The sequence below is a fragment of the Rhinopithecus bieti genome, unplaced genomic scaffold, assembly GCF_001698545.2.
Source record: "Rhinopithecus bieti isolate Rb0 unplaced genomic scaffold, ASM169854v2 scaffold_1599, whole genome shotgun sequence".
Lineage (NCBI taxonomy): Eukaryota > Metazoa > Chordata > Mammalia > Primates > Cercopithecidae > Rhinopithecus > Rhinopithecus bieti.
The window spans coordinates 2,018,779-2,036,457 of record NW_016804139.1 but is presented as its reverse complement, the minus strand read 5'-3'; the positions used below and the strand labels follow the sequence as shown (position 1 = coordinate 2,036,457).

General features: G+C 36.3%; 1 protein-coding gene across 6 annotated transcripts in view; it reads right to left on the bottom strand.

Annotated features, from left to right (window-relative positions):
- Positions 1-541: 541 nt before the first annotated feature.
- Positions 542-17,679, bottom strand: part of PPARGC1A (PPARG coactivator 1 alpha) — a 698,009-nt gene continuing 680,871 nt past the window's right edge. For all 6 annotated transcript variants that reach the window (XM_017866762.1, XM_017866779.1, XM_017866764.1 and 3 more), the window contains 3 exons: positions 10,625-10,746; positions 10,128-10,279; positions 542-4,423 (listed from right to left, as the gene is read on the bottom strand). In XM_017866762.1, the coding sequence (XP_017722251.1) occupies positions 4,320-4,423; positions 10,128-10,279; positions 10,625-10,746 (378 nt within the window). In that variant the 3' untranslated portion in view covers positions 542-4,319. The remainder of the gene's footprint in view (positions 4,424-10,127; positions 10,280-10,624; positions 10,747-17,679) is intronic.

Genomic DNA, 17,679 nt, shown 5'->3' with positions numbered 1-17,679 from the left:
AAGGGCATTCTCTGTCATTAGGACCACCATCATCCACCAGCCACAATGGACATCCTGACAGCACGATGTGTCTTCAGCTATCAGCTCATCCCATATTTAACCAACTCGATGACTTCCAGATGATGGGGAACTGCATCCTGTTACAAGTCTTCGAGAAATATTCAGTCCATCTACAACAACATCTCTTTCTATGCTGAATATTCAGTGAGTTTTTCCCTAGGGGAAAGAGCTTGTACTTAAAAATACACACTTCCCAGGGTTAAGTACAAAATAGAGCTAATCTATTTCATAAAATCCTATGTCATTTTTCACCTCTGAACGTTCGTTATAGAAACCACCGCGTCTGCCTTTGCCGTTTAGAAAAAGACAAGATACAGAAGGTGCACGTTACCTTACAGCTGAAATGCATCCATGAATATGGAAAAGCAGGGAGAAAGGGGGAGAGAGCCAGAGAGGAAATAGAATAATAATAAGCGAGTAATGGGTACTGATCTGAGAAACATGCCAGGAGTTTGGTTACGATAAATAAGAAAAGCAGGAGTAGATTTGAAACATTCGTTTCCCTTTATTAGCTCAGTGAGGCTGATGTGTACTGCACATTTAAAAAAAATCACAGGAATTTTCATACAATGAATAAAACCACAACAATACATGTAGAATTGGCAGGTGGAAAAAAGGCCCGGCAAGGGCTCAACTAATCGTTCACTTTCCCTCTTCAGCATAGTTCAACCAACAGTATTACACTTTCACCTACAAATCTTAAAGTAGCTCCATCAAATCAGCAGTTCACATTATTGAAAATGTCTGTCACATAGGTACAAATTTAGAATCATCACATTATAGTACATGGCTATTCTAGGTCATCTATAGATCAGGTCTTAGACTACAGTGATTGAAGTTCTCATTACAGCCATCAAGAAAGGACACATAATCATTACCTACTGGAAGCTCACATCTAAAGGCATGAAAAGGTTTCCTTTTTTCAACTGACCCAAACATCATACCCCAATAGTGCAAAGTTCCCTCTCTGCTGCTCTGAATGTTGACAGCCCAACTGTTGTTCTCGGAGTCGTTTAGCAAAAAATTGATTTTGTTGCACTGGAAGAATTATTCTGCTACATCTCTTTTAAAAAAGAAAAAAACCCACATTACTAAAGCACCAGTTCGGTTACCAAAATTGTAGATGTGGTACTTACCACGGCATGAAGGCAATGGCCCACGGTCATCTAAAAATCCTAGAGATCTATGCTGAAATTTGCCTTCAGTGATGATGGGGTGCACATGTTCATTTGAAATATTCTCTCCCAAAAAAATAAAAATAAAAATGAGAGGAGCACAGCTTACATTTTGATGGGCTACCCACAGTGTCTGCAGAAGATACAAAAGCTCCACTAATTTTAGATGCAATTTGAAGTCCATTGAGGAAAACTATCTTCATGGTAACAATATTGGTTAGGCCGGGTTGCGGGGGGGATAAATTAATTTTCAATATATGTGTAGTGCTGTCTTTTGATAAGAAAAGAAACCAAGTATTCCACTCATGTCAACAATCCAGGGCAAAAAGGAGAATGTATTTAAAATTGGATCACAAAAATTTAAAGGCAAAATAGAGAACACATGTGGTCCTTGAACACATAATAGGATTTACTAAATATCGATTTCTTAAAATAATTTATTGCTCTTAATAGTCTTTTATTATTATTCTACAACAGAAGATACTCAAAATTCAGAAAGAAAGACTGTAAACTTTAGTTTGGCGTTCACACAGAGTTAAAATACCTGCATTTAACCTACAGAACAACAAGAATTAGGCGGATTAAAGATGTGTTACTGTTGTAACGCAGAACCTGTGAACAAGTTCTTTTATTTCATAGTATTTTTATTGCTTTCTATCTACTTAGAAATAAGAAGCCAAAAAATCAAGCAAGCATCCGACAGGACAAACAGTGGATTCACTCAGAACACAATATGCTGGTGATAAATGAATGCAGCTATCAAAATTAGCTGCATTGGCCTGGGGGTGAAATCCATCTTATAAGATTGTGTTGGGTGAGAGAAAGGAAAAGAACAATTAAGTAGTAGGTGTATCATGTCTTCCAGAAAAGTCATGTCAGCCAAACAGTAATCGAATCTCAATTTAGAAACTTGAATACACACTCCAAACGTTACTGAATTCCATTCCAGGGACTCCACACTCAGATGAAATCCTGATGCTCAAAATGGAGGTTTTCTGAAGTTTTATTGAATTTAGCAGAAGCAATGTCATCAAGAACAACATCATGGTCACGTCAGAGGCCATGCTAGTGCAAGTAGAAACACTGCTTCTGCAAAAGCTGAATTTCCCAAATGAAGCACTTACACTCCAACCTGACAATTGTCATGCATCCTAGGTAGAAAATTTCCACTGGCTTTATTATTTTCATCATCTCATAATTTATAATAAATAGGCTATCTGCAACTGATAAATATGTCTCTTTAGTAAACAAAGGAATGAAATATCAGTATTTATACAGGATGCATAACTGTAAAAAATACAGATAAATACCATCGTCATACTCTGCCAAGGGAAAGAAATACTGGCTTCAAAGATAGTCTTCAGACACACATTAATTATTGTAAAAATCATACTGTAATTATTACCTCAGCATTTTGTATCAAATTAAAATCACAAAAATTAAAACAAAACAGCATTTTAAAAGATTTTGACTTCTAGTTTCAAAACTACTGTTGATAGAGAAAATAAAACATTTCTTAATGGTTACCCATTGAGAGACTTTACATAAAATCATGATATCTTCTAGAAAATTTTAGATGAGAAAATTTCATTCCCCTAACAAATCCAGTGTATAAAACTTCAAAGAAAAACAAGCGACAAGAAAATGTGGAAAAATATCGCGGAAGTGGTTAATACCTTTAGGGGACTAGGATATTTCTTGACAAGATGCTTAGATTGAAGCTCACCTAAGGGATGGATGTGCGGAAAGCATCATTTTGCTCTTGTTGCACTCAACAGACACACACACTGTCTTTTTGTTTTTACAATCAAATATATATAAGCAGTAAGTTCAGCTTCTAAATATGTTAGTGTACAATAATTGTTTCACCTCATAATTACATTTGAATATTCTTGATTAAGAAAAATTTAGCAGTTTTGAAAAGAAGGCTGCATTTACAGTGCATAGCTGTAACAAAAAAGAACATTGTTGTATAGTATATACATAAAATAAAAATACTCCATTTAACATCTGTAAATACTTAACTACATCAGAGAATGTAGCAATTACACTATCTGAACACATCTCAGAGAGTTCTACCCAACTCTCATTAGTATTGTAACCCGGTGTCCGCTCTCAGAAAGAACCGCTGAACAAGCTGCACGCTTGACCATTGACAAGGCTTTTGAAATTTGCAGTGGAAGATCAACATTTTGGACATTTACATGGGTGTCAGGATTAAGGATGAACTACAGAAACTTCAAAATGTTAGGAAACTTTAGCATTCTGGTGCCCGCAGTATCCTCTCCCACCCAGATTCCATGGCAAAAGGAAAAAGGAAAAAAAAAAAAAGAGAGAGAGAGAGAGACAGGATATTAGTTCTATGGAACCTGTGGTTTCTTCAGGATTGTCATATAATCATTACGTTACGAGAGAAAGCTTGCTTCAAGTTGATTCTGCACTTTCTTAAAAAAACAGAGTACAAAGGCTGATGCCCAGACATCAGCAGCTGTCATTTTAGGGTGGTTTGTGGTTGGTTGGTTGATTGGTTGTTAGTTTTCTTTCCTTTTAATTTTATATATATATATATATATATTTTTTTATTTTATTTTCCTTTTGAATAGAATACGAACATTTTGAAGTTCTAGGTTTTAAGTGTGTCTTCATGGAACTGCTGCCATTTGAAATGGTTTGCCCTTGCACATTCTGGTCAGGTGCCCCCAGTCCTCACATGTACCCACACATACTTCCCCTAAACCAAGCACACACACCATACACATACATACACACACACATACATGCACACACGCACACTCTATCACCAAGAGACTCCAGGAAAAGCAAAGCTGACACCCATGAATAAACATGTGCTTACTGGATATCATTCTGTCTCTTGCCTCTTCAGCAGCTGTGTTCATGTAAACCATTGTTGTTATTGTTGTTGTTGTTGTTCTTGTTGTATTGTTGTTGTTTTGTTTTGTTTTTTGTACAGAGAGTGTAAAGTAGGAGAAATTCCTAAGTATGACTTGCAATAGTCTTTAGGGAAGGACGCGCTGTCCCATGAGGTATTCGCCATCCCTCTGTCATCCTCAGCTAGGGAACATGTTACCTGCGCAAGCTTCTCTGAGCTTCTTTCAGTAAACTATCAAAATCCAGAGAGTCATACTTGCTCTTGGTGGAAGCAGGGTCAAAGTCATCTGAGTTTGAATCTGAAAGAAACACAAGTCAGTTTAGACACACCCTTTGCTGAGGGCCATTAACTCAATCATTCCAATTCAAGACTACCGGATTTGATAACAACTCTTACAATCAATGTACTTTAGAAAACAATGTCTGGATTTTGTTGGATATATATTGATAAAAAGAAACAGGATGGGGAGTGGTGAGCTTTCAAAAATACTCACCTGTTGACTCATTTAGGCTTAAACACCCTGGGAGTTAGGCAGAGCAAACATTAATATATCTCTGGCAGATAACCACCCTCCCCTTCCCCCCGTATGTCAAATGACTTGCCCATGGTTCCTCAATAACTTAGATGTAGACGTGCGAGTACAAGCTGGAACTAATTTTCCTATTCAATGGGATTAATTTAATTGAGCATAAAATCCAGTTGAGTATGAGAGAAAGAATCATGAGAAGTTCCCCTAAACTTCTCATCCTCAAAGATGCTTCTCTTTGAGGCAGGAGGGGACATATGATGTGGTCCTCTACTTCTGTACCTCTAGACATCCCAGAAATTTTGGTGCAAATTCTCCCCAAATTGGAAGGTTGAGAGAAATGCTTCACATCCCAGGAGAGTAAATTCGGAAAGAAGAAATAAAGTGCAGGTATAAATAAAGCCACACCCTTCTTGGACTCTTAAAGTAGTCCAAGTAAGCTTTTGGGCAAAGTTTCACATGCTACTTCAAATAGACCTTAATAAAATAGACATATTTTAGCAATATAGAAAGCAAAGTAAAATTCTGTTAAGTATTCCTGGTTTTTCTCCATTGACTTCTATGAAAAAAACAGGTATTTCTGCTGGTCTTGCAAGTAACAAAGGGTGGCTTGGAAATATAATAAAAAGCCTCTTGCAAATACATTAATTCTTTTGAAAACATTTATTTAAAGGAAAACAAAACCATTCTGGAAAATTAACAATTCTACCAAAATATAAGAATTCCCATGCTTTTCCCAGAATAAGTTACAAAATCGAAATGGTCAAAGTAATAGAAGGGTATAATACTAGATACTACAGAGGCATAATCGTTGACCTAAAAAGTTGTTTTGCTGACAAGATTGCAAACCAAGCTCTCTAGAACCAGCCTGACCATCCCGTTTCCCAAATTTCAATCTACCTTTACACACCTAGATTTAAAGACAAGGAAATATGTTTACTTATGTTTTCCTTTCATTCTGATCACCTTTGGTCTTTACTGAGTTTTTTTCAGCAAGTTTTTTAAGGTAAGAGCAACAAGAACAATTACAGTCTCAATCATAAAAAACAGACACAAAACTGGCCAATCTTTCCCCAATAACATCTTAAATAGTCAATTCTTAAATTACACTGGCTTCAACATTTCTCTTCATAGGCTAATGAATGGTTTTCTTATATTGCTAAGGCCTCACAAACAACTGCTGTTACAATCAAAATCTTTTTTGTAGAGACAAAAAAAAAAGTCTAGCTCATTGCTAGAGATTAGTCTGAAATCAGAATTCCACTTGCATTGTAGATCAAGAGGGAAGAGTCCCCCAGTGATGGAGTCTGTGTGATAAAAGTCAGCCTGGAACCATCAGGGACATATACACATACCTTTCCTTGAGGAATACTTTGAGAGTGTTTTAAATTGCCTTACTTTGCAATATTCTAAGTAAACTCTAGAATTTCAGTGTTTCTGTATTTTGATAAGCAAATATTTAAAAAAAATTGAAATAGTAGTTCTCAAGAGTTTCTTCACTGTGAAATGTAGTGTTCACATATATACCCACTTATACATGCTCACTGTTACTCAGAAAACAACCAAAAAATATTTTTTGTTGTATGAGATGGAATGTGGTTACATCTAATTTCTGAGGCAATAACATCTACTCCACCAATTTCTCTCCTGCTAATGAAAGGATATTGGAGCACAGTAAGATATAATAAAACATTATAGGAATAACTCAAAAGTCACTCTAATTTTTCAAAATAAATTGTTACAAATAATGATACTATATTATTTGAAACAAATCACATCACACTTATATTCCCAGCACCTGGAAAACTGTTGGCGCCGAGGAGGTACTCAAATTAATATTTGTTGAAGAAATATACTAATCTCAAACACCAAAATATTATTAAAACCATGGTTGAAAATATTTATACTGGGATGTGGGAATGATTTATCAATGAATGGCAAAGGAATACATAAAGTTACGTATGTAATCAAGAATACTGATAATACGATACATTTATTTCAGTTAATAAACAATTTATAATGTATGTGTCATTTATATTTTTTTAAAAGTTTAAGTTATATAACATAACTCATTCCTAATCAAAACTATTACATTCATAATACTGACCCATCTTTCTCTTTGGATCCTGTAGTCCTACTTTAATTTCTCTACGTCTTTCACCTTTGATTTTCTTTTCATTGAGGTCTTTAGAAAGATCCATTTGCTTATAAGAAAGTAAACTGAAAGACACTGACTGCAGATTCATGGCAACTAGAACTTAAATCTTGGCTTCACTGTTTTAATCTTGATCAAGTCATTTTAATCTCTCACTCTCATTTATAAAACTGGGTCATAAATTGTAGCTGAAATTGTTATGTTTTGCTCTGACAATATTGTCGACACCATTACCTAGTTTCAGTAGTAGAGAAACAGGATGTATAAGCTAACTTAATTTTGGAGAGCAAGTAAACAGAAAGAAAACTGATTAAATCTATCTAGAATGCTAGGTAACTTTCCTGTCTTGGTAAAATTAATCTGTGTCACATCATTTTTGTTTACTATTGTGACATATGTGTAAGCTCCTAATCCCTGAGTCCAGCATATTCTTATGCCCTGAAGCATGCATGAACACTAAATATGGTGAGCACAAGAATATTTGAATTCTTCAGGGAACAAAGACAAGACATATGAAATATTTTTTGAGTCCCAAGGCTGATTCCTAGAGTTGATTCTTCCATTTTAAAATGACTTTACACTTCTAACTTCTCACTCCCATCATTTTAAATTGTAATCATAGCCACTATTTATTGAGCGCCTATGTTATGCCAGACACTGTGCTAATAGTATCACAAACATTTATTTAATCTTCACAATAACACTATACGGTATTTTACAAATGAAGAAGCAGAACTGAAGGGGTCGAATTGTTTGCCCAATGGCAGTGTTAAGTCAGATTTCAATCCCAAGTCTGCAGGATTCCAAAGCCTGGCCTCTTCGGACTATACAATGCTGGAGCTGGGAAAAAAACTACCTTTGTGCCATCGTAGAGTTCAAGGGAATTGGAAAAATCCATGCTACTACAATGCACATCAAACATACTTTTCAGAAAATACAGAGCGAGCTTAGCAATGGCAAAGTTTCTATTGCTGCCGGCTAGGCAGGGAGATAACGAGAGAGGAAGCATTCTTCCTAGAAATATTTCAGGGAGGCTCCAGTTCAATTTGGAAATACCATCCAATCCTCCCTCTACCAGTGATGAATCATGATCTAAAGTCCCCTCTAGGTAGCTTATTTTAAACTCTAGATGTTTTCAGAGACTAGAAACACCCTGGCCTTCATCACTGAAGAAAATAAGTCAAATCAACTCAAGACTTCAATCCGTCTTGACTGTTTTTATCAGCCAACATTTGAACAAATGACTTGCCACATTCTATATTTTCATCCCTAGCCCACTATCTCTCTAATAGTCAGCTGCCTCTCCCCTGCTTCCCATTATCTATTTAGCTTGTGGAGTGAATTATAGCATATTCCCTCTGAACAATGCACATCACCTGTATCAATTACTCTAGGAAGACATCCCTTCGTTGGACAGAAGAAAAAAAATCCCTGTATTTGGTATTTGTTTCCTTCTTTATACCAACCCAGAGAAAATGCATATAGATATCTAATAATGCTGAGGACTAGATTTATATGTTAATTCCACGATAAATATTACACATAAATTTAAAATAACTATGTCATATCCACAAGACATTTGCCACTGTCCTTCCTCAAAGAATTTAAAAGCTTACAATGCACACATTAGATGGAGAATGACATGCAAAGGAACAAAATTAAAATTGAAAAGGAAATTAAGATATCCATTTTAGCATTATTTATAATATTGAAAAATTAAAAATTAAATGTGGGCTGGGCACGGTTGCCCACGCCTGTAATCCCAGCACTTTGGGAGGCCAAGGCGGGCGGATCACGAGGTCAGGAGATCGAGACCATCCTGGCTAACACAGTGAAACCCCGTCTCTACTAAAAATACAAAAAGAGCTGGGTGTGGTGGCAGGTGGTGCCTGTAGTCTCAGCTATTCGGGAGGCTGAGGCAGGAGAATGATGTGAAGCCGGGAGGCGGAGCTTGCAGTGAGCCGAGATTGTGCCACCGCACTCCAGCCTGGGTGACAGAGCGAGACTCCGTCTCAAAAAAAAAAAAAAAAAAAAATTAAATATTTGGCTATAATGTAATGACTAAATATAATGGTACTATTCACTCAGCAAAATACTGTGCAACCATTAAAGTATGTTAATAAATTATTTTTAATCTCATGAGTCACAGCAGAACATGAATTTATATATTAATTGAGAAAAGTAGAATTTGGAAGTTTACATAAATATAAATATATATATATATAAATTCAAATATACGAAATTAGACATGCTGAGACAAAATACTGGAAGGCAAATCACTTCATTGGTAATAGTGGTTATTCTCAGATAACAGGCTGATACATGATTTTAAGTTTTTTTCTTAATACTTTTATACTTTCCACATTTTACCCCTTGAGTCTGTACAGCTTTTATAACAGGAAAAATTAATATTATGTATGCTTCAGTTTCGTTATCTGTAAAATGGGGATGATAATAATAATATACACCTCCTACAATAGTTCTAGTACTTAAATGGAAAATGCTTTCAAAACTCCTGGCACTGTGTCTGGCATATGGAAGCACTCAACAAATAACAGGTGTTTCTTTTCTTTTTTTAAAGAAAGCATAGTGTGATTTAGTATATCAAATTTAATTTTCTTCTCTCTAGTTGTAGTTCATAGAAAATAATGATATTTCTAAGTGTCTGTGAAATAATAAGAAAAATACAAGACTTTTGCATATTCTATTCCATGAAACAATGATGGCAATGCTGTGGTTCATGAAAGGATTCACGGTAGGCCTGGAAAGCAAAAGCAGGTTACACACACACACGCACGCACGCACGCACACAAATCATAAACACATGTAGACACATACAATACCTACCTACATACACACACGTAAACACATGGCCACACACATCTGCACAACACATGCACACACAAAGCACAATACCACACACATACACGTTTAATATTCAGACAACACACACACACACACAATATCCACACAGATACACACAATACATGCACTCACAAAATATAAAGCTGCATGCACATACAACGCACATACAGAAATCATGAACACAAGTAGAAACACACAATATCCACATACATACCTACCACAATTTTCAGCACCTGAGCAGACAGTAGAAAGAATTTACTTCTGTCCTTTCTTGCCAAAACCTAAGCCCCTTTCTTCTGAAACTGTCTTATACATTTTTCTTAAAAATTTGTATTCAAACATTCCCTTTAGTAAAATAAAGTGATGGTTCAACCCAAGATGCCGACGGATTATGTTTGCTCCCATCTTGAGCTCTACATTATGGATTCCTCATTCCACGTACAAAAAAATCCATACCTAGGTCTGCATAGTTAGACTTGAAAAATTGCTTGCGTCCACAAAAGTACAGCTCGAAGTCAGTTTCGTTCGACCTGCGCAAAGTGTATCCATTTTCAAGAGCAGCAAAAGCATCACAGGTATAACGGTAGGTAATGAAACCATAGCTGTCTCTGAAATGGACAAAGAAGAGAAGTTCAAAGCTGGTTAAGAAGTATTAGCATACGGGACTGTAACCCATTCTATTTTGTGAGACTTCTCGGGTGCCAACATCTGAGCCACTGCATCCATTTATCAGTGTGATTGTCCTGTCAAGCAGCTAAATACTTATTTCTGGGACAGGAAATCTCAACTAGAAAGATTAATAAATAGGGATGAAAGAAAATAAATAAGGTTCTGAACTCAACATGTCATCTGTCAAAGCACTTACATCGGCAACTCCCATCCCAGTAATCTTATGGCCATAATTTTTTACATACGTCAACTTGTAAACAAGAAATAATCTTGAAGATTCTCACCCATCATCCCGCAGATTTACTGTGCACTCCTCAATTTCACCAAAAACTTCAAAACGGTCCCTCAGTTCTGTCCGTGTTGTGTCAGGTCTGATTTTACCAACATAAATCACACGGCGCTCTTCCTATGGGGGGAAGGAAGGAGAGAGTTTTGCTGGTTCTGGAGATGGGAAAAAAGCTAACCCTCAGCTGGGCACTGTGGCTCACGTCTATAATCCCAGCACTTTAGGAGGTCGAGACGGGTGGATCATGAGGTCAGGAGTTCAAGACCAGCCTGGCCAAGATGGTGAAACCCTGTCTCTACTAAAAATACAAAAATCAGCCAGGCATGGTGGTGGGCACCTGTAATCCCAGCTACTCAGGAGGCTGAGGCAGAGAATTGCTTGAACCCAGGAGGCAGAGGTTGCAGTGAGCCGAGATTGTGCCACTGCATGGGCAACAGAGTGAGACTCCATCTCAAAAAAAAAAAAAAAAAAAAAAAGCTAACCCTCTAAAAACATTCATAAATGTATAATCATGCATAAGAAACCCCACTGAGCATGGCAATTAGAGCAAAACATACACTACAATGGAAGGAAAGACTACATTTGAACCAAGTGTTAATTCCCGTTTCTTCAGTATCAATCTCTTTTCACTCACATACATTCTTCTCTTCACCTCTACTCTTTTCTACCTTTCCTATATGTCTCTGTTCTACTCTCAGATGAATTTGATGTGTTAGAAAAGAAGTCTGTATAATGCACTCTTTTTAAAAATCATGGAACAATACCTATTAAATATTTGAACATTTGTGACTTGATTATTAATCAAAATTGTTATGAAACTGACCTGGCTTACAAAACTATTACATTTCTCATTAACTCAGAATTCTAATAATGAGATGAACAAATTCTGACGTCCTCAAGAGTGGTTCTTAAACTCTACTATAAATAAAAATTACTTGGGGTGCTGGTTAAAAATGCAAATTATTGGGCTTTATCCCAGTTGTACTAAAAAAACATGTAAGATAAGGTTCTACAACCTTTATTTTTTAACAAGCACACCCCAGCGATTTTGATGCAGGTGGTCCAAAGACAATAATTTAAGAAATAAAGTCTTAAAATGTAGGCCATTTAAAGCCATGAGTCTCCGAAGAATAAGAGCTAAATAAAAGAGGCTATAAATTTCACTTTGCCAATAAATCTAGTCTTATTTTAGGAATAGACTAGAGGGGTGTGGCCTAATTTTCACAAGTGGAGTCAATATCATCATAATCTGAAAGTCATCAGTAATTTATAACCTACAAAATACAGGAATAATATTTTATAGCCTGAGGATAAATTCTTTTTTTAAAGCACAGCAATGCATTCTTAGTGTAGGAAGCAATCCTACATCTCTTGTTCCAAGAAGATAAGGCCAAAAGTTATGATGTCTCTCAAAGTTTTAAGAACATAAGGAGTTAATATAAAGAATGTGCTCACCAACTAGTTTGTATACTAAGGACAAACAAGGATAAAATGAATTTAAGGTTGCAGAGTTTTAAGTTGGGTTGAAGCAAAGACTAGAAGCAGAGAACTGAGGTACAGACTTAGCTTGCCCAAGAGTTTTCTTTGGATGTACTGAGAGTCCCTGGTCTTGGGTGATGAAAACAATAATTTGGGCTGAAAGCAAAAAGATGCCCTGTCTTATTTACTGAATGGTTTTCATTTTCTTATGCCCAGTGTTTGGCCAAGAATCTGGTAAGAAGTAGGCACCCAACAAGCACTTGTGAAATGTAACTGAACAATTCGCAGACCCTATATCTTCCTGGATGATAAGCTTACCAATGTCTGGTCTTATTCTACCATATACAACATTCTTGTCTCTATTTTTTATTAGGAAAGTAATCCTTATGTCCACCTGAGCCTCAGGTGCAAATAATCAACTATTTACTTGACATTTCAGGTTGGTTGTGCCTGAGGAGCCTCACACTACACCAACCTTACCGAAGCCCAACCCTCCAGCCTTGCCCTCTCCCCATTTGGTTCTTTCCCAGTGTTCTTGTATTAGTGAAATGAACACCATCCAGCCAGTTATTTAGGAAGAAATTTAAGTACCTCCTTTTACTCCTTTCTCTTGGTCCTCTCCACATGTCTAACTACTCATGAAATCCTATTGATTTATTTCTCCTAAATCTCTCTCTAACCTATTTTCTTTATTCCATGTGTCCTAAGCCAAGCCTCCAGCTTCTCTTTCTGGACTAGTATTAAAAAAAAAATCTCTTAATTTGGATCTGTGTCCATGTTTATTCTTCTCCAATCTATTCTTCCATCATCGTTAGGATAGTCTTTGCTAAGAAAACAGGAATCCAATGATGTCTATTAACTTATAAAACATTCCAAAGGTTTCTCACAACGTTTAACGAAAGATCTAAATCGTTAACAAGACCTACAAGGCCCTGTGTGGTCTGGACCTGTTGTCATCACGGGCTTTATCTCTCATATTGCATTCTTTCTGTGACTCTCTTTCCCAGCCACACTGAGCTTCTATTAGTCTAGTATATACTGTGTACCTTCCTTCCCAAGGCCTTTGCACATGCTCTTTCCCTGCTACTGGAACACCCTATTCACACTGCAGCACTCCCAAGCCTCTCACATACACACACTGTCTACAACAACCTTAAGCTCAACAATCACATTTTTTCTGAGACTTGCAATGAGGTCAGAATTCCTATTAGTTGCTCTTATGGAAAACTCTCCTTTCCAATTGTAATTAATAGTTTATCCACTGTTTAATGTCCACCTCCCCAGGATAATAAAAGCTTCATGACAGTAGAGACCATATCTGTTCTCTTCACTACTGTATTTTAAATAAAGCATCGAAACATAACAGACTATCAATGAATAACTGTTGTAAAATCAATCAGTTATGAATCAATCAATCATTTTGAACACTCATCCCATTCCCTTCATTACATCAAAGATGCCTAAGTGTGGTCCTTATTCTGTAAGACGATCCGACACAAAGAAGGAAAGTTAGATTTGATGCTTTATTACAGAAAACAAAAACAAAAAAACGTTGCTCAGGGAGCTCAGTTGAGTGAAGAAACAAAGATTTCCATAATTTGTTTTTACAGATTTAAGTGTAAGAAGTAGCTACATGTTTGCAGCTACATGTTTGCAGGAATCTCACTCATAAAAATCACCTCTGAAAATCAAAGTTAGGTAGGAGATAACAAACAGTTGGTAAAACATAACTGTACTAACAATAGCTATTGAGACTAAATAAATGACCAGATGAAGCAGATAACCAATGCAGAGTAACTGCCTGATGCCCTTCCATGTAGATTGTATGTCTCAATCAAAGGCTGTGATTGTGCTGCTTCAGAGCACTGAGGACATCCTGGCAGTCAGGAAGTAGAAATGGATGGAGAGGCACATCCCAGACCATCGATGCACACTTGAGCAAGGGAATCATAACACCACATTCCATTCTATTTACGAAGCCAGCTCTAGTCAAACAGCCAAATGTGATGGGACTGTTATCTAAACTTAAACTTCCTGGCGCCTGCTTTCATGGGTGTTAAGGAATTTTTTTTTTTTTTTTTTTTTTTTTAGTGAGCCTTTTAGAAAAGTTACTACTGTATAGAGAGAAAGGGGGGAAAATGCAGAAGTGAGAGAAAGAAATTGAGCCATTGCAAAGAAATTGCTCAACTACCATTATGGGAATAAACACAGCCTATGTATTCAAGGAAATTTGAAGTTAAAGTGAAAATCGACCATATGTATGCCCATATGCAGACATACTGGGACAGTCTCTGAATTGCAGCTTTATACGAAGTTGTATGCAACAACGATCCCATACAAAATATAAACCAGAGGACCTTTTATAATGGATACTGATACATTCTACAGTAAAAAGAAGATATAACCTAGAGGGGAGAAACAGGAAACCGAAGGGGTGTTCCCCAATTACTTGAATTGCCTGTTTTTCTACCTCTCTTTTTATGAAGCACAGGAATGGGGCCATGCCTCGCTACTTTACAAAGATCAGAGATTGGATACATGCTGAAATGCTTATTTGAGGAAATTATTGAAGTGCTTGATTTTCCTACTGCTAAAAATGAAAATAAAAGGCATCCAAAAGCCTAGAAAGCAAAGACAAAAATCTTTCCAAGATTGGCCAAAATGTCTAGCAAAGAACTGATTCTTTTAAACATGTTGCAGTTGTATTAGACAGATGAATAGATTTGATATCTTTAAAAAACCTTAACATTTGCAGCCAATTTTTCAAGACATTAATTTCTAAACAGGAGATGAAAGGAAAAGAAATCAAAATGCTTAATAACATTTTCAACTTCTTCAAGGCTTGGAGGAACTCTAAACCTTTGGAAACAGCTCCTTGAAAAATGATTTTCAGACCAGTATTCACTATTGAGGAGGATGGAACATCTATCAAATAACTTTTAGTTTCAGTTTTCACAAAAGCTAGTATGCTGATGGGGTGGATAATAAAATTGAAGACTTACGTTGCATTAACAGCTATAGTAAATCCTCATTATACCAAAACACGGTGGATAAATAAACAAAAAAATGACTGAATTAACTGACTTCACATTACTAAAATCTTTATCAAAAAGAGTCTAGAGCTTCCCGGTTACTGGAGGAAAAAATACAGTGATTGTTTCTCATCAAATAAACTACTCCTGATAAAAGGGGTTTGACTAAGAAAAGAGAGAAGGTAGCAGAGAGATGAACATTTGTTGAATTCTTATCTATGCCAGGTACTGCATTTGATGCTTTTTAATGGGTGATCTCTCTAAAATGTCCTATTATGCTAGGTAACAAGGAAGAGCTTGATATAATGTAGATTTTAGCTCTCTCTACGTTTGCAAGTCAGAATAATGTAAAAATCTTTTTTTCTATGCTAAGGAAACTACATAACAATTTTGGCAGTGAAATACTGGTGTTCATTGCTAGATTAGCTGTAACCTGACTGCCTCAAAAACTGCAAAGACATTATAAATACCATTGGAATATGGTGTATTCCAACTAAAAGAAAAAGTGAGTGGAGTAGAGGGTCATGGAAAGGTGCAGATAGAAAGAAATACCAAGATTGTAAAAAAGGCTAAAAATTTCTTGCCATTAATATTGATTATCTAACCTAATTCAGTAGGTATTCAATAAATGCCTACTGCTAGGTGGTGTTCTTAGACAAAAAACAAAATTGTAGCATTAAACTTTTCCAAAGTGTCCCCCATTCATGTACCATGTGCTACTATCCCTGCTTAGCGTCTAAGGCTGGTTAATGTGAATAAGTCCAGGTTAGTCTACTTAGGAGGTAAGATGCAAATAAAAGCTAACATGCAAGTAAACATACTGGTAAGTCAGAAAACATGAAAAGTATAGAATAAGAGTATGCATAACTACTTTTTAAAAAAGCTTCACTGAAGTATAATTGATATATCAAAAAATTGTACATATTAAACATATACATTTTGATGAGTTTGGACATATGCCTATATCCTTGATACCATCATCACAATCATGGTACTATATGTATTCATCACCTTCAAAATGTATTTGCGTTCTTTTGTGTTTTTTTTTCTCTTTTTTTTCTGTGTGTGTGTTTGTGTGTGTATGTGTGAATAATATGAAATTTATCCTCTCAACATTTTTAAAGTGTACAATAGCATAGTTAACTATAGGTACTATGTTGTATAACAGATCTCTAGAATTTATTCATCTTGCCATAAAACTGAACATTTCTAAATACTGAACTTAAGAGTCATAATATAACATATACACACCCACATAAAATATCTCTTTAAAGAGTCTTGAATAGAAAGCTATTTCATTTTCTCCAAAAAAGATTAACTCTGAGCACTGTGGGAGGCCGAGGAGGGCGGATCATGAGGTCAGGAGATCAAGACCATCCTGGCTAATACGGTGAAACCCCGTCTCTACTAAAAATACAAAAAATTAGCCAGGCGTGGTGGCGGGTGCCTGTAGTCCCAGCTACTCGGGAGGCTGAGGCAGGAGAATGGCGTGAACCCGGGAGGCGGAGCTTGCAGTGAGCCAAGATTGCGCCACTACACTCCAGCCTGGGTGACAGAGCAAGACTCCGTCTCAAAAAAAAAAAAAAAAAAAAAGGAATAGCTCTGAGTAATTGCACAATTTCTTTTCATTCCATTTGGAAGAAGTTTATAATTATCAGCAGCAATACACTGTCCCTGGCTTCTGAGCTGGACACTGACCAACTGAGAAGTAAAGTAGCAGTCATTGCTGCCCGAGCACATCTGGTTTTGGTTTTAAGTGCTGAGCCATATCATAATGTCTAGATTTGCCCTTTAAATTAACATCCCATTATCATGTTTTCTGGCAGAAAACTGTACAGATTGCAAATGGAGTTGGACTTAGAATTCCACAAGAAATTAGAGCAGTGACAGTTTAGACATTAAGTACTAAACTCTGGCTTGCAGAGTCCCAATATAACCTGAATTATTTCAAGCTTATGAGTCTGAGAAAGGCAGAAAGTGAATTGCTTTTTGAGAAAGAGTCTGGATGGAAATTACAGGAAAGTGCCAACTGAAACAATGGTAACATTCAACCACAATATATGGTTTTGCATTGGTAATTACTAATTATTAGCGTTCTCTTTGCTTTTGGATTTGGTTCACTCAACTTGGGCTGAATTAGCTGAATTAAGATTTTAGAAACATAAGCAATGAAAAGTTTACAGATCTCCTAAAACACCTCCTACTTATGGAACTCAAAATAGAAGTAATGCAGACAAGGGTTTAAAAGATGCCTTTAATTTTGTAAAATAACAATTATTAAATTTCTAAAGTGTTTTTTTTTTTTTCATTGCCTTTTGGAGCCTCTGTTTTTCTGGTTCCCTAAATATATGATTGCTTTGATTAATGGATAACCCAATACTGCACCCAAGATATCTTAAATGTAATTTGCTTCTTAATTGAAAGAACATCACCTACCTGACCAACTTAGGTCTGGACTGTCCTCGTTCCCTTAGCTCTTCCATGTATGAATTCTCAAGTTAATTTTTTCAAATCAGTTAAAAATCATTGCATGTATCCCTGC